The 23,913-nt window shown below is 39.8% G+C and overlaps 1 protein-coding gene across 3 annotated transcripts in view; it reads right to left on the bottom strand.

Moving 5' to 3' along the window:
* The window catches only part of gmps (guanosine monophosphate synthase), a 31,021-nt gene extending 10,479 nt beyond the window's left edge, over nucleotides 1-20,542 (bottom strand). Inside the window, exons 1-12 of one of the 3 annotated variants that reach the window (XM_043702183.2) lie at nucleotides 20,427-20,445; nucleotides 18,476-18,586; nucleotides 13,674-13,852; nucleotides 9,576-9,690; nucleotides 9,211-9,308; nucleotides 8,589-8,692; nucleotides 6,138-6,331; nucleotides 5,838-6,003; nucleotides 4,540-4,691; nucleotides 4,224-4,397; nucleotides 3,898-4,003; nucleotides 3,680-3,795 (exon numbers count right to left, since the gene is read on the bottom strand). In XM_043702183.2, coding sequence (XP_043558118.1) covers nucleotides 3,680-3,795; nucleotides 3,898-4,003; nucleotides 4,224-4,397; nucleotides 4,540-4,691; nucleotides 5,838-6,003; nucleotides 6,138-6,331; nucleotides 8,589-8,692; nucleotides 9,211-9,308; nucleotides 9,576-9,690; nucleotides 13,674-13,852; nucleotides 18,476-18,478 — 1,407 coding nt within the window. In that variant the 5' untranslated portion in view covers nucleotides 18,479-18,586; nucleotides 20,427-20,445. Of the gene's footprint in view, nucleotides 1-3,679; nucleotides 3,796-3,897; nucleotides 4,004-4,223; nucleotides 4,398-4,539; nucleotides 4,692-5,837; nucleotides 6,004-6,137; nucleotides 6,332-8,588; nucleotides 8,693-9,210; nucleotides 9,309-9,575; nucleotides 9,691-13,673; nucleotides 13,853-18,475; nucleotides 18,587-19,762; nucleotides 20,366-20,426 lie in introns of those variants that run through there. The other 2 variants (XM_087993597.1, XM_043702181.2) reach the window with 2 other exon arrangements.
* Between the last annotated feature and the right edge of the window lie 3,371 nt (nucleotides 20,543-23,913).

Below are 23,913 nucleotides of genomic sequence, written 5' to 3'. Positions count from 1 at the left end.
CAGAATTCTGTAATAAATTATGAGTAGTTTATGTTAGAATTGAAAAAGGGTACAATATTTCTCTTTGGGTTGTAGACTTAGCATCAAACTTCTGAAACAGTGTGTCACAACAGCATTCTTGTAATCTGTTGCTCATGTCAATTGTATGGTGCTGAAAGTACAAAGCACCATAGCAGGGTTACTATGGCATTATCTAACTCAAATTCACAATTTTTCAGGACTTCTGTATTACTCCACAGAGATCTCCACTGAAAAAAAGAGAATCTTTATGCATCTAACCACAACCTGTCATCCTTTAACGTCAAAAAATGATGTTGGAATTCACCAAGTTAACGATTGCTAGTGCTTTGAAACCATAAGACTTTGGAGCAGAAAAGGGCCATTTGGCCCAATGAGACTGCTCTGCCAGTCAATGAGATCATGGCTGATCATATAGTACCTAACTCCACTTTCCTGCCTTATCCACATGATCAGCTTGCCTCACTGATTAGAAATCAGTCTTTCATTATTGATTCATATTCCTCAGAGGAGAAATTATTTGCCTGAAATGGTTGAACCCGTATTCAGATTAAACCTTTTGTTTCCCTTTGTAGGAGTGTTTAGGACTAAGCTCTCCGCTTCTACTCTGTCAAGTCCCCCAAGAATCTTTAAGTTAAAAAAAAGAACGAACGGCAGATGCTGTTCGGAACCCAAAACAGAAGTTGTCTGGAAAAGTTCAGCAGGTCTGGCAGAACCTCTGAAGAGTAATCAAAGTTAACGTTTCGGGTCTGGTGACCCTTCCTCAGAAAAGTTGGAGTATCAGCGCCTGCTCATAAGATGGTCTCTTCATGCCTGGGATCAACATAGGTGAACCTTCTCTGCACTGTCACTGCCTGCTATGCCAGTATATCTTTCCTTAGAATAAAGGGAACCAAAACAGTTCATGGTATTCCAGGTATGCTCTGAATAGTACCTTGTCTAATTTAAACCTGAGTCCTCTATTCTCCATTTCTCTGAAATAAAGGCAAGGCATTCATTTGCTTTTCCTATTACCCAGTGAACTTGGTTATTGACATTGAGATTCATGCACAAGCAGCCCCAAATCCCTCTGTGCAGCAGCATTCTGTAGTCTCTCTATTTAATATTCAGCTATTGCATTCCTCCTGCTAAAATACATAACTTCAGATTTTCCCAGATTATATTTCAGCATCATCCAAATTTTTGCCCACTCACATCCTGACTATATACCCACTGGTCACATGTTGCCAACCTGCAAGAACACTATTTCCTCACCATTAGCCTGGAGCCCATCCATCCACTTCGGTTGAGTTTTCCTCAAAAAAATTTGATTAGTTGGATACAATTACCCTTTAATGAAGCCATGCTAAATATGTTGGATCAGATTGTGATTTTTCCAAATGTCTTGGTATTACTTCCTTAATAATTGAATCCAAGACTTCTCCAAAAATAGAAAAGAGACTAATCGCCCAACAGTTACCTGCTTTCTGCCTCCTTCCCTCACTTCTATGTAATTACGCTCATTTAAGTTTAGCGTAGTTGTTTCTGATTAGTTTCTTGCTCCCAAACCGAATGCTAAGCACACCATGTTACGGTCACTGTTTCCTCTGGGATCTTTTGTTCTGACATTATTTATTAAACTTGCTTCATTAAATATAACCAGATCCAAAACAGCCTGATTCCCAGCCTGGTACACAACATACTGTTAGAGGAAACTATGTATATATTCTAGGAAATATTTCTTGTGGTTACATTTGTCAAGTGACTTTCCCAATTATCATGGGTAACTTTAATTTTCATGTAAAGTATACTGCCTTATTTTGAGCTCAAGGGAGATGCTAAATAGGGTGGGGTTTTATTTCCCTGGGAGTGTAGAAGGTTGAGGGGTGACCTTACAGAGGTTTATAAAATCATGAAGGGCATGGATAGGGTGACTAGCAAAGGTCTTTTCCCTAAGGTAGAAGAGTCCAAAACTAAAGGGCATAGGTTTAAGGTGGGAAGGGAATTATTTAAAAAGGACCCGAGGGGCAACATTTTCCATGCAGAGGGTGGTATGTATGGAACAAGCTGCCCGACATGGTTGAGTAGGTGGGTACAATCTCAAGATTTAAAAAGACATCTGGATAGGTACAATGATAGGGAGTGTTTAAGAGGGATATGGGCCAAATGATGGCAAATGGGACTAAATATGTTTAGGAATTAAGAGTTATACTGAGAGAGCAGGTAAGTGGAGCTGAGGCCACGAAAAGATGACCCATGACAGAGCAGGTTCAAAGGGCCAGAGGTCTATTCCTGCTCCCAGTTCTTTATATTGAGTCATAGTTATACAGCAAGGAAACAGACCCTTCGGTCCAACTCGTCCATGCCGGTCAACCATCAGCTGCAACAAAACATCCCAACTCCTACATTCAATACACCGACCAACGAAGGCAAGCGTACCAAATGCTTTCTTCACTACCCTGTGACTCCATTTTCAAAGAAATATGCATTTCCACCCTGTAGGGCTCTTTGTTCAGCAACATTCCCCAGGGCTCTACCATTAACTATTCAAATCCTAGCCTGATTTGCCTTACCAAAATACAACTCACATTTATCTAAATTAAATTCCATCTGTCACTCCTCAGTCCATTGGCCCATCTGATCAAGCTCCCATTGTACTCTGACATAACTTTCTTCATTGTCCACCACATCAATTTTGGTGTCATCTGCAAACTTACAAACCACAGCTACTTTATACGTATCCAAATCATTATCTGGTTGGTATGAGTTCGACTGAAGAGTTTGTTCCCAGTGCTGTAAACTGGGACTCTATGACTCTTATTTACACACCCTGCTTTACACCATGGTTTAGAATCACAAAAGTACTCAAATACTCAGCAGGTTTTGATACTGTTTAGATTAGGTTTCCATTAAGTCAACTCCATATATTTGAAAGCGTTGCAGTGTTATAATCAAATGCAGCTGATTTGTAACAATTTATTTACAATCAATCATTCCACAAACAGTCTTCGTCTGCACAGAAATAACAGCCTCACCCTGACTCTCAGACCAGCCATGCTTTAATCTTGTAGTTTTCTGAGATTCAACCAAACCAGACACCGGGATATGTATCATTAGACAGCCATTGTAAACTTATGCCCTTTCACAGTGTTCCAATTACAAATAACGAGAAATAGTTACATAACAAAATTTAACTCCATTACAATCAATGTTGAAATTTAACAAATCGTTCAACATATGGAAACACAAAATAATAGTTAATTCTGTTTCAAGCCCTTCAGCATGTACAAGATGCTGATTGCTCTAGATAATCTCATATGCTCATTATAGCACATCCTAATATATTTTCAGAGCAAATTATGGTGTGAGCCTACCACAAGACAATCAGCATGCACAATGACTGAAGTATCTATAGCCTTTGTTGTTAATGAAGCCTTATCAGTAAATGATTTAGCTTTGAAAGTTAGGACTTTGTAAGTTGTCATCATGGGGCAATGTAAGAAAGTGTGAAAACTGTTATACATAGGTGAGATAGATTATCTTTTATTGCATATAAACAAACTGCATCTGACAGATGTTTGCCATGTTAAAACGGAATTGGCAAATGGTGTTTGAAGTCAAGAATGAAGTATTCACTAATAAATTTTATTGAAAGGGGCAAGGAATATTCTCTGTAACTTACCTTTTTCACACTTGCAGAAAAATCAGCTACTATTTTCAAAATGTTATTAGTTTCCGCAAAGTCTTTGCAAATGTATGGCTCATCAGCACAGATTATTCTAATAGCAAGACCAGGTCCTTTAAAAAACAGCCAACATAAACCAGAAATTACTTATGAAGTTAGGTACAAAACGGAATGAGTTCTCATTTAATAAGGGCAGTAATGTGTATTAAGTTCACCTGGGAATGGATGTCTCAAAACTACATCTTCAGGAAGACCCAGCTCTCTGCCTAATGCTCTCACTTCATCTTTGTGGAAATCTTTTAGGGGCTCAATCACTTTACCCTGCAAAATAAAAGATCCACAGTTATGTACTTTTTAAATAGTTTTGAGATTAAACACATTTGACATCATGGGACACTTGTAAATACACAATAGCTCACTAATGCAGGCTTGAATACGAAGAGATAGAATATGGTTTAAATAAAATTATCAAATGAAGCCTCAGAATAAGTTCATCCCTATGAACCAAACTGTTAGAGAAATATTGAAAGATATCACTGACCTCTTCCCTCAATTTTCTTATCAGTTCAGTATCATTGTGATGAGTTTTGATGACATCAGCTTTCCCGCTTGCCTCTAATGAAGCACTTTCAATTAAATCTGGCCTCAAAGTACCTTGAGCAAGATACACTTCTTCAGGCTTCAGATTCATTTCTCCAATTACCTCATTTGCAATCTAGGATAAAGCAAATTTTTTTTTAAAATTGTGCCTTTCACCTTTCATTGAAATACAGCATGCACAAAGTTCAATCAAAATATTTGAGCATTGGGAAACAGAATCAATTTAGTTAATGCTAAAAAGTTAATTCTAAATATACCTTCACAAAAGTATCCCCTATTATTTTTCTTTTCTCTTCAGGATTTGTCGTCATATTTAGGGTCTTACTTATTCTCTTTCTGGGAGTTCTGTCTTCTTCTGAAATTGGCAGAGTTGTTGTACCGTTGTAGAATGCATGTGCTGCATTAACCACTGTAAATTTTAAAAGAAACTTATTGTAACAACTTGGACCACTATTTTGTTTGTTGTACTAATGATTGGCAATACTTTTAGAGCACAACTTAGCCAAATAGGAATTCAGGATAGCAGGGTAAGTGGTATAAATAAATACTGATACAGGGAAAAAAAAAGTACAAACAATTTTTGTTTCCGATTGGCATATAAAGCACAAAGCATAGGAATACTGGGGAATTCTACAAACTTCTGCTGGCATTACATGAACTTACGACAAACCTCAACTGGCTGTACTCAAATGAATCAAATATGGAACATTTTTATGACAGAACCACCAGTTTTATTGCCCCTCATTTACACATGCCAATCGAAAACTGGTTCTGAACGTAGAAATTTAAAGGACAGAAGAAAGCTATTTGGCCTGTTTCTGCATCAGCTGAAAAAACTATCCTGTACCCTTAATCAGCCTTGCTACTTCTGGGATCTATTGGAAAGCACTACAAAAACCCTGCATCCTTTTAAAATTCTCATTAACTGCCATTTTTTCACTACCCTTATATGGTTTTCTGAAATGCATTACCTCAAAATTCTCTGGATTCAATTCATTTGATACTTTCTTAACCACATCCTTAAGTCGACAGCCTTTCTGCTCACTATCAACCAATTTTCCACTATCTGCAAACTATATCATATCCCATACACTTAAGTCTAAAGTAATTGATATCATGGTTAGCAAGGTACCTACACACTAAGTCCTGCAGAACTAGATTGCAAACAAACAGTCAGAAAAATACTGATCAATATCCTTAGCTTCCAGGCACTGAACCAATTTTGGTTCCTTCTTGCCAGTCTACTTTAAATTGATGTGCTTTTTCTTTTCAGTACACATTTTTTCTATTTATTTTACCACAATCTTTCACAATTCTAAACAATTATATCACCTTAGCAATGGAAACAGATCTAGCATCTTAAGCCTTTTTGTCACCTTAGTGAATCTAAACTAAAAACTTTCTGTGGCTTTAATGGCCTTTTTAAATTTGTGTGTTATGCTCTACTATACAGGTAGGTCTTTAAATATTCCTGATTAACATGTTCCATCTATATGATAAATTTTACAGTATTACTGATCATTAAAATTAATCACATGTCATTTTGCAACTTTACCTTTAACTTTAATACCAAGTTTCTTCAAGGCTTCTTCAACAGACTGACTCTCTCTTTTTCGCATGAAACCATTGTCTATATGAACAGCTATTACTTGATCTTGGTTCAGAGCTTTATTCAATAAAGCTGTACACACAGTAGAATCTACTCCACCACTCAGCAGTACCTATGGATCAAATGACAACAGTCAGAATTCTAAACTGTGAAACCCAATTCTGTTTAACACAAACGTGTTCAAAGTCATGAAAAGAAAATTTTCATTTTTGTAGGAATTTTACACTAATAATAAAAAAAACTTACCAAAACTTTGGAATGTCCTACTTTATTTTGTATTTCTCGGATGCATTCTACTTCTCTGCTCTGGACTGTGAATGTCCCACTGCATCCAGCAATATCAAACAAGAAATTCTTCAAAATGTCTCTCCCATGCTCTGTCAAATCCACTTCTGGGTGGAACTGAACACCATAGAGTTTCTTGGATTCATTTGCGATGGCTATAGACAGTTTAACAGTAAAATCAACATTTGCATTTTTAAAATTATTCCTTTGCACAGGACCAAGTGTAAATTTCTTCAAATACTCCACATTCTTATTTGCTTTTATTTCCATAAACTAAGCAGTTCAAAGCATGTCCCTTAAAAAGAACTTTACATTAAAAAAACAAATACAGTTGCGTTATTCAATGATAGAAAATAAGTTTGCACCAGTCAACGTCTACATTTTTAAGCTCAATTCTTTGTGGGGAAATCACCGACTAGTTAATCACACACAGCTCCTTGGTTCTAGTACCAGAGTGGAGCACCTAATGCCCGAAAAACACACATTAGCATGGAACAAAGGATAGAAAAGTGACACTTTAACAAAAAAAAAGCTGTGTAGCTCACACACCAGGCTCTGTTCATCCTTGTCTGAAACCAACCATTAGATATGTGTAGCATATCAAATTTACTCTCATTTTATCTTCTTGTGCACAATACTTGTGCACATTGTTGTACAGCACCTACCAAAGACAGGGCTTAGTGCAGGTGCCTTGCTAACAGTGATATCAATTACTTTAGACATAAAAGTGTATGGGATATATATGATAGTTTGCAGATAGTGTAAAATCGGTTGATAGTGAGCAGAAAGACTGTCGACTGTAGAAAGATACCAGTGATGTGGTCAGGAAAGTATCAAATGAATTGAATCCAGAGAATTTTGAAGTAATGCATTTCAGAAAAGCATACAAGTGTAGCGAATAAGGTAAAATAAGCAGTTTCTTATACTTTGAATTCTACTGCCTTGTCTATAGGCAATTACAGTTCACTGCCCACAAACATGTACACATTTTCACTTTGGAATGGATAGACAGACTGCACTGGAAATTCAGATACTCCATTATGGATTATAGATAGGTCAGTTAATTACCTCAAACTGGAACAGAAATTTATTTTAAAGCAATTTCAAGATGGAAGATAATGTCTGAAATCATTTAGTTGATTTAGTTTTATTATATCTTAATGAAACAGACAAACAAACAAAACTTGAAGCTCAATTTAAAGCTATGTCCTCTCGTGCTAGCCATCACCATTTAAGGAAAAAGGTTGGACAGTGATAACCCTCTGATTATCTTGTATGTCTCAATTAAGTCACCTCTCAACCTTCTCTCTAACAAAAATAGCCTCAAGTTCCTCAGCCTTTCCTCATAAGACATTCCCTCTAAACGAGGCAACATCCTTGTAAATTTCCTCTGAACCTTATTCAAAGCTTCCACATTCTTCCTATAACGCGGTGACCAGAACCGCACACTATAGTCCAAATGTGGCTGCACCAGAGTTTTGTACAGCTGCAACATGACCTCGTGGTTCTGAAACTCAATCACTCTGCCAAGAACAACTCTATCAAACTGAGTGGCAATTTTCAAGGATCAATGCACCAATCTCTCTGCTCATCTCCACTGCCGAGAATCTTACCATTAGCTCAGTACTCTGCATTCCTGTTACTCCATCCAAAGTGAATCACCTCACATGTTTCCACATTAAACTTCATTTGCCACCTCTCAGACCAGCCCTGCAGCTTATCCATGTTCCTCTGTAACCTACAACATCCTTCGTCACTATCCACAACTCTATCGACCTTAGTGTCATCTGCAAATTTACTAACCCACCCTTCTATGTCATTTATACAAATGACCTGGATGAGGGCAAACAATAGTGCACCCAAAACAGATTCATGCAGTATGCCACTAGTAACTGAACTCCAGGATGAATATTTCCCAGCTAGCCAATTTCGGATCCAAACCCCTAAATCACACTCAATCCCGTGCCTCTGTAATTTGTGCAATAGCCTACCGTGGGGAACCTTATCAAATGCCTTACTGAAATCCATATACACCACATCAACTGCTTACCTTCATCTCCCTGTTTGGTCACCTTCTCCAAAGAACTCAATAAAGGTTTGAGGCATGACTTACTCTTCACAAAACTGTGTTGACTATCCCGAATCAATATATTCCTCTCTAGATGATTATAAATCCTCTCTCTTATAGCCCTTTCCAACACTTTTCCTACAACTGAAGTAAGGTTCACAGGTCTATAATTTCCAGGCTTGTCTCTACTCCCCTTCTTGAACAAAACAAAACTCTGCTTATGATCACAGTATGAATAAAATGCTGACTTTTCATTCCAATACAATGGGTCTGTCACATTACATTTATATCATAAGCAAACACAGTTAAACTGGGATTGGCAAGCTATTTACTGCTAATTATACCTGCTGCAATGTTTCCAGATTGTGCAACGACTTTGAACCCCTCTGCCACCTTGTCCACACTGTCACCATGTGTGAGCAGAACAAGCTCATCTTTCTGTAGACCTCTGATGGATGGAAAATGAAGAAATACAGAAAACTAGATAATAAATCACAAATTACACAAGATGATTGTGTTCATTAATGACAAAAGCCAATGTGAAATTCCTGGTTCTATTGGAGATTATTTTCATTCTCTTTTTAGAAAAACTAAGAAAAGCATAAACAATTTAGCCATAAAAGCATAGCCTAAATGATCAGCAGTCTTTGAGTATTCAAAAGATAGTCATATAATGTCAAAAGAATCTATTAGTACCAACTAGTGCAAGACTCTCCAGCAACAGTTTTTTTAATTATAACTCAGTGTCTCTCATTGTCACTGAACCCCTTCAGAACATATGATCCAGAGTGAGCAGTGAACCTTTCACACTATTTAACCCACAGATTACGTGTCTGTCAGTGTCACGCAACACGTTTGTACAAGCCAGTGTGTGTTGGTCTGTGTCCCACAAAATCCCTTCACACTGTATAACCCAGAGACTAAGTGCTTGTCAAAAACATGTGAATTAGAATAAATCATCAGTACCTGAACAGTGAACAACTGTTGTCCACATTTACAGTAAAAAGACCATCTTCTCTCACATTCTTTCTGTGCACTGTACCTCCAAAAACTTTATTCATCATCTGTGTGAGTGCAAATGAAAGATAACAAGTTATGTTTCAAATTTTCCTTCTGCATAAAATTAAGTTTTGCCCACTGCTGAGCAGATAAAATGTCCAAGGCACCGGATTAAAACACATCAGTGGAAGGTCACTATTACATAACTCGGCACAGGTTTAAGTTATGTGATATCATAATACCCCTGATAAGCACACATCAAAGTAAAATGCTTTGGGTCAGCTTCAAGTCTTTACTAACACATATGAATGATCTGAATTTGTGCATAATACCTGCATTCCATAGCAGATTCCAAGAACTGGTTTGCCAATTGTAAATATCGCTGGATCAAACCATGGAGCATCCTCTGCATAGACAGAACTTGGCCCTCCAGATATGATTATAGCTCTGTAAAACAGAAACCATATTTAAAGAACAAGACACCTGTATATTTTTAATGAATGTAATAACTGCATTAAAATAAGCTGGTAATCAAATACTGCAATAAAAATAAAGAAAAGCTTACAAGGCAATATTAAGTCAACTCTAAAAAAAGTAAAGCAAGAGCTACAATTCAGTACAAAAAGGAATGGAACAAATAGTTTTCAAAATACAGCAGAATTACTATTCACACCAAAGAGTGCCAAAGTTAATGTACCTGATTTTCTATAAAGTTAGTATCAATTACATAATTCAGAGAACTTCCAGAAACCAATAATTTAAAAGCAATTGAATTAAGAATGACTAGCTCATGATTACCCAATAAAACGAAGGCTTCAAAAAAATTTAGATTGTGAAGACACTATGTAATTTGGAATAGCAATCTGAATACACCTTAATCAAACAAAGTTCCAAAAACTAAACATGGAAAGTTTTAAAAGCTCTGAAATTGTAAACCTACCATGGTTCAGGGGCGGCACGGTGGTGCAGTGGTTAGCACTGCTGCCTCACAGCACCAGAGACCTGGGTTCAATTCCTGCCTCAGGCAACTGACTGTGTGGAGTTTGCACATTCTCCCCATGTCTGCGTGGGTTTCCTCCAGGTGCTCCAGTTTCCTCCCACAGTCCAAAAATGTGCAGGTTAGGTGAGTTGGCCATGCTAAAATTGCCCGTAGTGTTAGGTGAAGGGGTAAATGTAGGGGAATGAGTCTGGATGGGTTGCGGGTTGGTGTGGACTGATTGGGCCGAAGGGCCTTTTTTTCCACATTGTAAGTAATCTAATCTAGTAATCTAATCTACCTTTTCCACGTGGTTGAAACTTTATTGCTGGAACAGCACAGCAGGTCAGACAGCATCTAGGGAAAAGGAGAATCAACGTTTCGGGCATAAGCCCTTCTTCAGGAATTCCTGAAGAAGGGCTTATGCCCGAAACGTCGATTCTCCTGTTCCCTGGATGCTGCCTGACCTGCTGCGCTTTTCCAGCAACACATTTCCAGCCCTAAATAATAGGTTGGTTAAATGCTATTAGATGAACATTAACAACATATGCATAATGTTCTAAGTCTGTAATTTGAAGGTCTTTGGATCAGACACTTAAAGGAGTAAACATATCTCAGCAACTCCAGTTAGTTCTGTAAGATTTCCATTATTCCATGAGGTCTTTCAGCCAAGAGGGTAGATGCATACAATATATGCAGTTTATTCATGGAATGTGAACATTTCTGGCTGGGCCAGCATTTGTTGTCAATTTCCGGTTGCCAGAGATGGTGATGGTGAGCTGTTCACTTGAACTACTGTGTTCCTTTTAGTGCAAGCAGATCCACCATGATATTAAGGATCCACTTCTAGGATGTTAACTTAGGGACACTGAAGGAAAAGCAATATTTTTCTAAGACAGGATGGTATGTGGATTGGGGAGTAACTTGCAGGTGCTGATATTGTTATGACATGGGGTAAACCCCTCTAATAATTTAAACTAGTCACATATAAAAACGTTCAACTTGTGCTGTAATCTGTTAAATTTCAAATGTCAAAGAACTATCCCGGATCTTATGATTTAGTAAAATTAACAATTTTATTCTTTAAGTTCTAAAGAGAAAATTAAACTATTTATAACTCCTTTCTTTAAACCTATTTCTACCTCCCCACCCTACAACACTGGTCCGATAAATTCGCTCTTAAATTTAAGGCAAATCACTCAAATCCAGGTGACATCTTCGGATGTCAAACTTTGTACATTTCTCTAAGTCGTCTTCTCTTCAGTATTCTGCTTCACAGGTCTTCACACGAACAGGTACCTTTCAGAGAGCTATTGGTCAAGCAGTCTGCATTTGTTGGTGCTGGCTTGGCTATCTTTGCTGTTCTCCCTCCAACTGTTCAAAATGTCTGGTTTTATACCCCAAAACATCGGATCATTTTATTGGTTTGATGTCATCAAAACACTCAATTCAAATTCAATTGGATTTTGGTATCTTGGGGCATAATTTAAACTGATTGGCCAAATTTGAATTTGTTGTGAACCATGGCAACTCAGCTGCACTATTGGTTTCACAGTTAAATGTTACATTTTAAATTCTCTGTGTCTCTAAGTCCATGCCAGATCCCAGTGTCTCAAAAGGTACAGTACACACCTACACCTTTATAACAATATTCTCACGTATTTGTTTTCCTTGTCCTCCTAGATGGAAGTTGCTACAGCTTTGGAAAGTGTTGCCTAAGGAGCTTTGGTGAACATCTGCAGAGCTGGAGGAAATTGATGCTTATAAGTGTGATGCCAATCAAACAAACTGCTTTGCCATGGATGCTGTCAAGCTTGAGCATTGTTGGAACTGGATTCATCCAGACAAGTGGGGAGCATTCCATCCCACTTCTGATTTGTGCCTTCTAGATGGTGGGCACATTTTGGGAAGTCAGATGGTGAGTTACTGCAATAGAATTCCTAGCCTATGACACCCTTTTGATACCCATATAAATAAATGGATATAAGTTCAAGTTCTGATCAAAGCTAATCTCATGACGTTGATGGTGCGGAATTTAATGATAGTAACATCAATGAATAATCAAAGGACGATGGCTTGATTGACTTTTGGAGAAGATGGTAATTGTCTGATATTTGTATGATGCAAACGTTACTTGCTGATTATCAACCAAACCTAGACAGTGTCCAAGTCTTGCTGCATTTTGATACAGAGTGCTTCAGTACCTGAGGAGTCACAAATGGTGAACACTAATCATCAGCAAACATCACTACTTCTGACCTATGATTTGGGGGTGGGGTTATTGATGAAGCACCAGAAGGTATTTGGGCCTAGGACACTATCCAGAGGAATTTCTGCAGAAATGTTGTGAACGTATGATGACTGACCTCCAACAACCATAACGATCTTCCTTCCTGTCAGGTATGCTGCCAGCCAGCAAAGAGTTTTCCCCTTGATTCTCATTGGCTTGAGTTTTTCAAAGGCTCCTTGACACCTCAGTAAAATGTAATCTTGATGTCAAGGGAAGTTACTCCACCAAACTTCTGGAATTCAGTTGCTTTGTCCGTGATTGAACCAAAGGCATCAGGAGTTGAGTAGCCCTGACAGAATCCAAACTAAGCACCAATGAGTAGCTAAGTTCTGCAATGACAACACTGTTGACGATATTACTAATCAACAGGATTGAATTTTGCCAGCGTTGTGTATATGACATACCATATTGGCAGGTAGATATTGTAACTGTACTGGGATAACTTAGCTAGGGGTGCATAGGTTTCAGAGCAAGTTTTCAGGACTATGGTCAGAACGTTGTCAGGGTCCTCAGACGTTGCCATATTCAGTGCTTTCAGCCATTTCTGGCTATCACATGGAATGAAATAAATTGGCTAAACAGACTCGCACACAAAAGGCTGGGGACCTCTAGAGAAGGCTGAGATAAACCATCCAGTCGGCATTTCCGGCTGAGAACTATTGCAAATGTTTTAGCTTTATCTTTCGCACTGATATGCTAGGTTCCCCTATTGTTGAGGATATAGGTATTTGTGGAGCCCTCTTCCTCCAGTGAATTATTTACTTATTTACCACCATACAGAACTGAATGTGGCAGGATTGCTAAAGGTAGATCTGATCCATTAGTTGCAGAATCACTTAACTATCACTTGTTGCTAATACTGTCTGGTATGCTAGTGGTCCTATTTTGTAGCTTCACTTGGTTGATACCTCATTTTCAGGTAAGCCCAGTGCTGCTCCTGATATGCCCTCCTGCACTCTAAGGCAAGTCTGATCCCTAGGAGTAATGGTAAAGTGGTGGATAATTTGCAGATTGTGTTGGAGTGTACAATTTTGTCACTGCTGATAACTCAACAGATACAGAAACAATAAATTCTAAATACTTACGATATTAAAAATCATATTCTGAATAATGTTGAAAGACTTACACTCATCCAGTTAAACTGCACCAAACGTTAGTTCTTACCGAAAACCATTCTCTTTGATTGCAAAAGCAGGTGTCTCAAGTGGCAGAATTTCTGACTGTACAGAAAGTTCTCTAATACGCCGGTCAATTACTTTTCCATACTGTGCTCCTGCATCAAGAATTACTACAGCCCCTTCATACTGATGTCTGGCATCCTTAATGTCTCCTCCAGCAGTCTCCTATTCAAGGATGAGAAGACAGCAAATCAAAACTAATCACAATGCTTTTATATCTGATTTAAACACAAATTCTGATAACTTGTTATATCTCATATCTTCGATCAGAATTAAAATTATACCAATATACAAATCAAAATATATGTTTCATTAAAACAGCTGCCCTTTCACAGAGCATCATTTTAGGGACTAGTAAACCACAACTACAGAATATACATCGGAAAAGTATACAACTCAAATTTTAAAGACAAAATGCTGAATCAAAATACTGTAAATTCCTGAACACCACACTGAAAATAATTTTGATACTGTGACTTATAAGGTTTGTAAGAAATGTATTCAAAAACCCTGTGCTATTCACTGCAAGTCAAAAACTATTTTTGACAACTAACTTGGAAATGAAGTTACTGCCAGTGCCAATCATCTCAAAGAAACATTAAAAGTCAAATGCTTGAAGTACTTTATGATATACTTATTCCAAAGTTTCAATAGCTCTCTCCTGCCAGAAGACACTTTCTTTCATTTCATTTTGCCAAGGACTAGTAGCAGCATACAATTCAATGACAGCAGCACATTAACATTGCAAAATGCATGGATTTTAAAGTTTATACCATCAACATTCTGATCAACAGATAAATGTGAGGTGCTGCATTTTGGGAAAACAAATACTTAGCAGGACTTATACACTTAATGGTAAAGTCCTAGGGAGTGTTGCTGAACAAAGAGACCTTGGAGTGCAGGTTCATAGCTCCTTGAAAGTGGAGTTGCAGGTAGATAGGATAGTGAAGGTGGCGTTTGGTATGCTTCCCTTTATTGGTCAGTGTATTGAGTACAGGGGTTGGGAGGTCATGTTGCGGATGTACAGGACATTGGTTAGGTCACTGTTGGAATATTGCATGCAATTCTGGTCTCCTTCCTATTGGAAAGATGTTGTGAAACTTGAAAGAGTTCAGAAAAGATTTACAAGGATGTTGCCAGGGTTGGAGGATTTGAGCTACAGGGAGAGGCTGAACAGGCTGGGGCTGTTTTCCCTGGAGCGCCGGAGGCTGAGGGGTGACCTTATAGAGGTTTACAAAATTATGAGGGGCATGGATAGGATAAATAAACAAAGTCTTTTCCCTGGGGTCGGGGAGTCCAAAACTAGAGGGCACAGGTTTAGGCGTGAGAGGGAAAAGATATAAAAGAGACCTACGGGGCAACCTTTTCACGCAGAGGGTGGTACGTGTATGGAATGAGCTGCCAGAGGATGTGGTGGAGGCTGGTACAATTGCAACAATTAAGCAGCATTTGGATGGGTATATGAATAGGAAGGGTTTGGAGGGATATGGGCTGGGTGCTGGCAGGTGGGACTAGATTGGTTTGGGATATCTGGTCGGCATGGACAGGTTGGACTGAAGGGTCTGTTTCCATGCTGTACATCTCTATGACTCTATGAACTTGTACTTAAAGGCAATGATCTGAACTCATGTTCTCCCAAATCACCAAACTGCCTCAAAAAATTCTCTTTTGAAAGATTAGATTATAGCCTCCAAGAACCAAAGCTTACTATTTATAAATTATTAACACCAAATCTAACAACTAACCTCAAATTGCAGTGAATTACCCTTGGAGCATGCGAGACTTGTGCTCATCTTCTAAAAGCTGCTTGATTCACTGACAGTAACTTCACAATACTCCCAAACCGACACTTCAGTCCTGCTTTTGTACTTAAGCACATCAACTAGGGCAACATTCCAGGACTGCCTTGAAAGCACATAACAATTTCAGAGATGACACTAATCAGCTGAAATGTTGAACTGAGGCCTATCTGTCCCAACAATTCAGATTGAAACAGCACCCCACAGCAATATTTGAAGAATAAGTAGTTCTTCCAAAGTCCTGTTCAACTTTCTTCCCTCAATCACCAAACGTACATCAGCCCCTGCTTTTAACCTCAATGCCATGAATATACTACAGAGCAAAGTAAAATCATTTGCAAAGTTTTGCAATGTCCTGAGAATCATAGCAATGCAAAACCATTTGAACATACTTCAGAAGTTAGAACAAAGTTCACTTCTGCGTCAGTCCATAGTTATACAAACAGGACAAGCAGAATTCAAAGTACTGTCATACTTGTATATTTTGGCCTTATACAATAAGATGATTACTCAGATCACATACTTTGAACGAACTTTGAGAAGACTTGTTGCTCAGGTTCAGGTTGTAGGTTTGCTCGCTGAGCTGGAAGATTCATTTTCGAAGGAACTTTATCAACAAACATTGACTTGGATCCCATTTACCACCCCCTGAGAAAAAGAACAGGAGATGACATCACCAACCCAAGGAAACCTCAACATACAAAAAGCAGGCCATACCACCAGTCCTTCTTCTGGAGGCTTACTGGTGATGTTACCTAGTATGGTGACAAAACGTCTGAAAACAAACCTTCCAGCTCAGTCAGCAAACCTACATCCACATACTTTGAACTTAGACAAAAAGAGAGAACCTCAGCAATAAATGAAACAAATGAAGATGACATTCAATTGATCACATGCTTCTGCCATGCTATTTAATTCAAGATTACAATTTAGCATCTCTTACTGGAAGCTTTTTTTCTCCACTTGTTTGGATTTGTTTTAATTAAGAGCTTCCATCTCAGTAGAGACGGCTTCTGACCAATCCACATTCAATAATCATAGTTCCTTGCAAGTTGCATCCCAAGACATGATAGTGAAGGCAGCATTTTGTATGCCTTCTTTTATTGGTCAGTGCACTGAGTATAGGAGTTGAGAGGTCATGCTGCAGCTGTACAGGACATTGGTTAGGCCTCTTTCAGATTATTGTGTGCAATTCTGGTCTCCCTTTTAGAGGAATAATGTGTGAAATATGAATGAGTTCAAAAAGGAATTACAAGAATGTTGCCAGAGTTGGAGGATTTGGGTTATAGGGAGAGGCTGGAGCTGTTTTCCTTGGAGCGTCAGAGGTTGAGAGATGACCTTGTAGAGGTTTATAAAATCACGACTGGCATTGAAATGGTAAATAGATAAGGTCTTTTCCCTGAGTTGGGGAAAAGTCCAGAACTAGAGGGCACAGATTTCGGGTGAGAGGGCAAAGATTTAAAAGGGACCCAAGTGCCAACGTTATCATGCAAACGTTGGTGCCTATATGAAATGAACTGCCAGAGGAAGCAGTGGAGGCTGGTACAATTATAATATTTAAAAGACATCTGGATGAGTATATAAATAGGAAGGTTTGAGAGAAAGGGGCAAAGTGCTGGGAAATGGGGGTTACACTAATTCAACATAGGCGAGTTGGACTGTACATTTCAATGACTCTAACCTGCTCTGAAAACTCTGCTCATAAGACAGCTACAACAAATTATATCACTGTCGTTGAAGCAATCCACAACATTCTAAAATAAAATGTCGATTCACCCAATTTCCAAGGCAAATGAATGGATCTTTTAAGAGACTCCAGGATTACAATCCAGATATTCAATAATTAATTACTTTTTCTATGTGAAATTGCATTGACTTAGTTTTGCTGATGGTCACCCATTTGTTTTGGAAATATTTTGTTTAGAAATGATGAAAAGAGGTAAATCATTTTTGTTACAATGAGGTTAAAAGATTACTATTTGACACTATTTTCAAATTAGAGTAAAATGAAAGTGCCCTGTGACCCGCACTGAAGTCTGCCTGACAATGAACTGAGTGCTCATGATGAGATTCAAGGGGGTCGAGATTGTTCTGCTGGGAAGAAGGTGAAAGGTGTTTACACTTGGAGATAATAGGAGCTGCCTGCACGTTAATTGTAGATTGATGAGAGCCTCCAAACTCCAGAAAAGTGTTTAGAATATGAGGGTGTAAACAGCTGAGCTTTAAGCTGTCCAGTTACCACCAAGATAAAAGAGACTTGAGATGCGAAGGATATCTAATCAACATCTCTGTCTGGACTCAAGGCCAATGTAGTGCAAAAGTTATGGACTTTGCCAGGGAATGAGTACAGAGGAAACACTAAAATTAGTGAATATCACTGTTAGCCCGTTAAGAGTGCAGAAGAAAGCAGCAAGGAGTTCTACAATTCATTGCACAGGAATGTGCATTACAGTGAGAGTTCAGATGGGCAAGATCAATTTTTTGGAGTGTTAAAATAATGTTAGAAGCTATTTTCTAGAGACCTCTCCCCATAGCTAAAGTCCATTTGTTAGGACAAGTTTTTCAAAAACAACATTTTGCATCATACCGTTGGTCATTAGCTTTAAATTAATACTTAATCTTATTGTGTGTCCAGACTTATTAGAAGATGACAACTGAACTGATTGCATACACGAAGAATTGAACCTGCTAGGGTTCCTCCTCTAAAAGAACACAAGGCTGAGGGGTGACCCGAGAGGTTAGATTTATGGGGTTAGATGTGGAGTATGTCGAACATGGAACAAATTACCAAGTAGTAGTTGAAGAAAATCACAGTTACACTTGAGGTGAAGTTAAAGATGAGTCAAATAAGGAAATAATACATTTGAGGAAAATTAGATGAACAGGAGGCTTGTGTTTAGCAGAAACATTGACATGGATGCCTTGGTCCTATTTCTGCCTATAGACTCTATGGCCTGAACAATGTCAATGGCAAAGAAGCAGCACTTGCCATTCAGTATGCTGACTACTGCTTGAGCAGTTTTCATCAGTGTTTGGGTGGAGGTATGCTGTCACTGGGCATCTGATCCAACGCGCCTCTAATCAGATTGTAGAATCTTCACTGAAAGTTCAAAACCAAGTATAAAAGTGTACTGAAACCATGAACAGGAAACAAATAAGTGAAAAGGAGGGTAATTTTAAAATACAAAGCACAGAAAATTCAAACAAAATTAAATTCTGAAGGCTTGATATTCTATATTTGTAAAGTTAATTTCAGTGCCAGAGAATGCTTAGCAGAAATTAGGCTCATCACTGAACATTTATGATTAGATTAGATTCCCTACAGTATGGAAACAGGCCTTTCGGCCAAACAAGTCCACACACCGACCCATTCCCCTACCCATATACTCCTACACCTGAACATGAAACTCCTAGGTCTCAGGCAGTAATGGCTTCTTTCAAGCTCTGACCAGGTTTTAACAGCTATACTTAGTTTCTAATAGAATTTGCCACTTCCCAAATCTCTCAATTCTCATTGATGGATCAAAATAACTTTTCAAGCCTTGAAATGAGGTCCTAGTAGGAAAAGATTTGAAGAAATGCAATAGTTGATCAATCATGAATTATTCTGCAGGCTACCCCTAAAACATTTCATGTAATCTATATCTTCTGCCGCTTGTACCTAGTTGGAAGTCATTATGTAAAGAACTTACAGGCATCGATTCTATACACCATGTTAGTTAATTTGGATTTATAACTTTTTCTGCATTTTTTTCTGATCATGCAACTTAACTGCCTTTCTCCTATATGTTGATAAACTCAGTCTTCCCTTTTCTCTCAAATGCAATCTACGCTTCTGTTATACCGTACACATTTTTGGTGTCCTTATCCAAGGAAGAGGAGAGCACTGGAGATATCTGGAGAAGGTATACCAGATTAGTATTTGGAATGAGTGGGTTGTCTTATTAATAAATATTTTACATGGTGGACTTCTTTCCACTGAAGTTTATAACATTGAGGGATAATTTAATTGAAATATAAAAGATCCTGAGGGTCCTGGACAAGTTGAATGTGTAGAAAGATGTTTCTTCTTGTGGGCGCATCCAGACCAAGGTACACAGTCTTTCGGAGTCATCTTTTTTGGAGCAATGAGAATATTTTTCTAAGGAAGTACCAAAATGCTGGCGAGTCCTCTGGCAATAACAGCCATCTCTTCTGAGCAGCAACGGTAAAATCTCATATTTTAAAACATGTTACATCAACAGAATAAATAACTTCAACTGAAAAAAAAACTTACGATAGTAAACTAGTGGAAACATTTACTCCGCTGTTGTAAGTACACTGTCTCTTTGCAAAATAATTCTCATGTTACTAAGTCCAACTTGTTACCATTTTAATAACAATCAAGTGGTCTCTTCAGATTACTCGAGGGCAATAGCCATTTTACAACCGCTTATATTAATAATCAGTTAAGACATAAATACATCCGCACAAGCCTCCCCGAATCGTGGTACAACCTGACAGATCTTCGGGCGGGGAGTTGTGGAGGTGCGCCGCTTCACTTTGTAGTTTAATTCAGTGAAGACTGGGAGTGTAACTTCAGGAGATGTCGGCCGACCTTTCCATTCCCTCCCACCGGACAGCGGGCCCATAAGCCTGACTCTCCAACCTATACTGCCGAAATGAACAGATCCAGGCGAACAGCAGCCACTTTCTTTTTTTTTAAAGTCACGACAGCAGCACCGAGCCAGACACCCGGGGAAAGAAGTGAACTCAATCAACCACAACTGAACGCCCGAATCCCAGGCCGCAGCCTCGACTTCTCCTAACGCTCACAGCACTCGAGGGCCTGGTACTGCAGCTCCCTGGCCCAGCCTTCTGTCCCCTGCCCTGCCGGCAGTGGATACCGCGGGGCCGCTCGACGGGAAGCTCCGAGTCATTGCCCAGCCGGTGAAACTAACCTTGGAGTCGCCGTTACACAGCGCCATCACAGCGTTCCCCTGCTGCAGCCACGAGCTCCGACTTTACCGCCCACAATGCGAGAGCGGCCCACACTCCCCCGCGCTGGCCCGGCCCGGCCCAACCCAGCACAGCCCAGCCCAGCCCCTCCCCCCCCCCCGGACAGCACACAGTGTCACCCTGCCGCAAGGCCAGCCTATTCCGCGTACACACACATAAGCACCACTTTAGGCGTCTTACACAATTTCACTTTGCAGGTTTCTATTATCCCTTGGGTTGTGCGTGAGATACACCGATTTGTCAACAACGGCTTACGTTGCGCCTTCAACAAAATAAAGCATCTTAACAACCGCATAATGGAGGGACACTGAGCCACATGATGTATTGGGGCACATGGCCCAAAACCTGAGATGGATTCAGGGCAGCGTTTCGAAGGAGCTAAGAGAAATGTAAATGTTTGGACACAGCATTCCCGAGCAACTGAAGGCATCACAGCCAACAGTGCACAATGGGAGTTCTGAAGATGGCACTAGAGTGGAATTAGTAACTGTTGTTTTCGACACAGATGGTGCCTGAGTTGCCCCCCCCCCCCCCCAGCAATTTCTGTTTTTGTTTCAGATTTCCAGCATCCTGGATTCTTGATTTTATTTTAGTCCACAATCTAGGATGCTCAAGTGACCAGAGTTACACAGATGAAAGGAATATACATATAGAAGTAGGCCATTCAGCCCATTGAGCCTATTGCACTATTCAATGAGAACATGGCCGATATGTGACCGAACTCCCATTACCAGCCTTTGGTCCATAGTCTTTAATACTTTATAGAGTCATAGAGATGTACAGCATGGAAACAGACCCTTCTATCCAACTCATCCATGCCAACCAGATATCCCAACCCAATCTCGTCCCAAGTGCCAGCACCTGGCCCACATCTCTCCAAACCCTGCCTATTCATATACCCATACAGATGCCTTTTAAAAGTTGCAAATGTACCAGACTTCACCACTTCCTCTGGCAGGTCATTCCATACACTTATAACCCTCTGCATGAAAAAGTTGTCCCTTAGGTTTCTTTTTTATCTTTCCCCTCTCACCCTAAACCTATGTCCTCCAGTTCTGGACTTGCCCACCCCAAGGAAAAGACTTTGTCTGTCTATTTATCCTATCCATGCTCCTCATGATTTTATAAACCTCAATAAGGTCACCCCTCAGCTTCCAACGCTTCAGGGAAAACAGCCTAGTCGATTCAACCTCTCCCTATAGCTCAAATCCTCCAACTCTGGAAACATCCTTATAAATCGTTTCTGAACCCTTTCACGTTTCATCGTATCTTTCCGATAGGAAGGAGACCAGAATTACACGCAATATTCCAAAAGTGGCCTAACCGATGTCCTGTACAGCCGCAACATGACCACCCAATTCCTGTACTCAATACATTAACCAATAAAGGAAAGCATACCAAACGCCTTTTTTACTATCCTATCTACCTGCGAATCCACTTTCGAGGAGCTATGATATCCCAGTCCCATGTTCCTAACCATTCTCTGAGTTCATCTGCACTCCAAGGTCTCTTTGTTCAGCAACAACCCCGAGGACCTTACCATTAAGTCTATAAGTCCTGCTAAGATTTGCTTTCCCAAAATGCAGCACCTCGCATTTAGCTAAGTTAAACTCCATCTGCCACTTCTCAGCCCATTGGTCCATCTGATCAACCTCCCGTTGTAATCTGAGGTAACCTTCTTCGCTGTCCACTACACCTCCAATTTTGGTGTCATCTGCAAACTTACTAACTATACCTCTTAAGTCCATATCCAAATCATTTATATAAATGATGAAAAGTAGTGGACCCACCACCGATCCTTGGGGTTGGTGACGATTCGCCACAGCACATTCGCCGCTGCCGATTAGCCACTGCCGGATCGCCACTAGCGTTTCTCCACTGGTGTCGTTTGACCTCTGGAGACTATTCGCCACCGGAAATATATGTACTGATTGTTTTCCCTCCCGCCTGTTCTTTCATACTTCTCAGTCCCCCTTATACAACAACATAGTACATATTGATAGAAAAAGAGGTGAAATAAATATAATTTTATTGGTTTATTTATAAAAATGAGTTACAAACACTTGCGGTGGCAATTTGTCCTCAGCGGCCAATGGGCGGTGGTGAAGTGTCCTCAGCGGTGAAAGGGCAGTGGCTAATCGGCAGCGGCGAATGGTCCCATCCTGGATCCTTGTGGCACTCCACTGGTCACAGGCCTCCAATCTGAAAAACAACCCTCCACCACCAACCTCTTTCTTCTACCTTTGAGCCAGTTCTATATCCAAATAACTAGTTCTCCCTGTATTCCATGAGATCTAATGTTGTTAACCAGTTTCCCATGGGGAACCTTGTCAAACGCCTTACTGAGGTCCATATAGATCATATCTACCACTCCGCCATCATCAATCCTCTTTGTTACTTCTTCAAAAACTCAATTAAGTTTGTGAGACATGATGTCCCACGCACAAAGCCATGTTGACTATCCCTAATCAGTCCTTGCCTTTCCAAATACATGTGCATCCTGTCCCTCAGGATTCCCTCCAATAACCTGCCCACCACCGACATCAGGCTCACTGGTCTATAGTTCCCTGGCTTGTCCTTGCCACCTTTCTTAAACAGTGGCACCACGTTAGCCAACCTCCAGTCTTCCGGCAGCACACCTGTGACTATCAATGATACAAATATCTCAGTAAGAGGCCCAGCAAACACTTCCCTAGATTCCCACAGAGTTCGAGGGCACACCTGATCAGGTCCTGGGGATTTATCCACTTTTATGCATTTCAAGACATCCAGCACTTCCTTCTCAGTAATATGGACATTTTTCAAGGTGTCACCATCTATTTCCCTACGTTCTATATCTTCCATGTTCTTTTCCAAAGGAAACACCGATGCAAAATACTCGTTTAGTATCTCCGCCATCTCCTGTGAGTCCACACAAAGGCCGCCTTGCTGATCTTTGAAGGGCCCTATTCTCTCCCTAGTTACCATTTTGTCCTTAATGTATTTGTAAAAAAACCCTTTGGATTCTCCTTAACTGTATTGGCCAAAGCTGTCTCAAGTCCCCTTTTTGCCCTCCTGATTTGTCTCTTACATATACTCCTACTGCCTTTATACCTCTTCTGAAGATTCACTTGATCTATCCTGTCCGTACCTGACATTTGGACCTTCTTTTTCTTAACCAAGACTTACATTTCTTTAGTCACCCAGCATTCCCGATACCTACCAACCTTTCCTTTCACCCTAACAGGAATATACTTTCTCTAGACTCTCATTATCTCATTGATAGAGTCATAGAGATGTACAGCATGGAAACAGACCCTTCGGTCCAACCTGTCCACGCCGACCAGATATCCCAACCCAATCTAGTCCCACCTGCCAGCACCCAGCCCATATCCCTCCAAACCCTTCTTATTCATATACCCATCCAAATGCCTCTTAAATGTTGCAATT

This window comes from Chiloscyllium plagiosum, unplaced genomic scaffold, assembly GCF_037043375.1.
Source record: "Chiloscyllium plagiosum isolate Xiang-an unplaced genomic scaffold, Cpla_swu_hap1 HiC_scaffold_13, whole genome shotgun sequence".
In the NCBI taxonomy this organism is placed as follows: domain Eukaryota; kingdom Metazoa; phylum Chordata; class Chondrichthyes; order Orectolobiformes; family Hemiscylliidae; genus Chiloscyllium; species Chiloscyllium plagiosum.
This window is presented reverse-complemented; position numbering and strand designations above follow the sequence as displayed.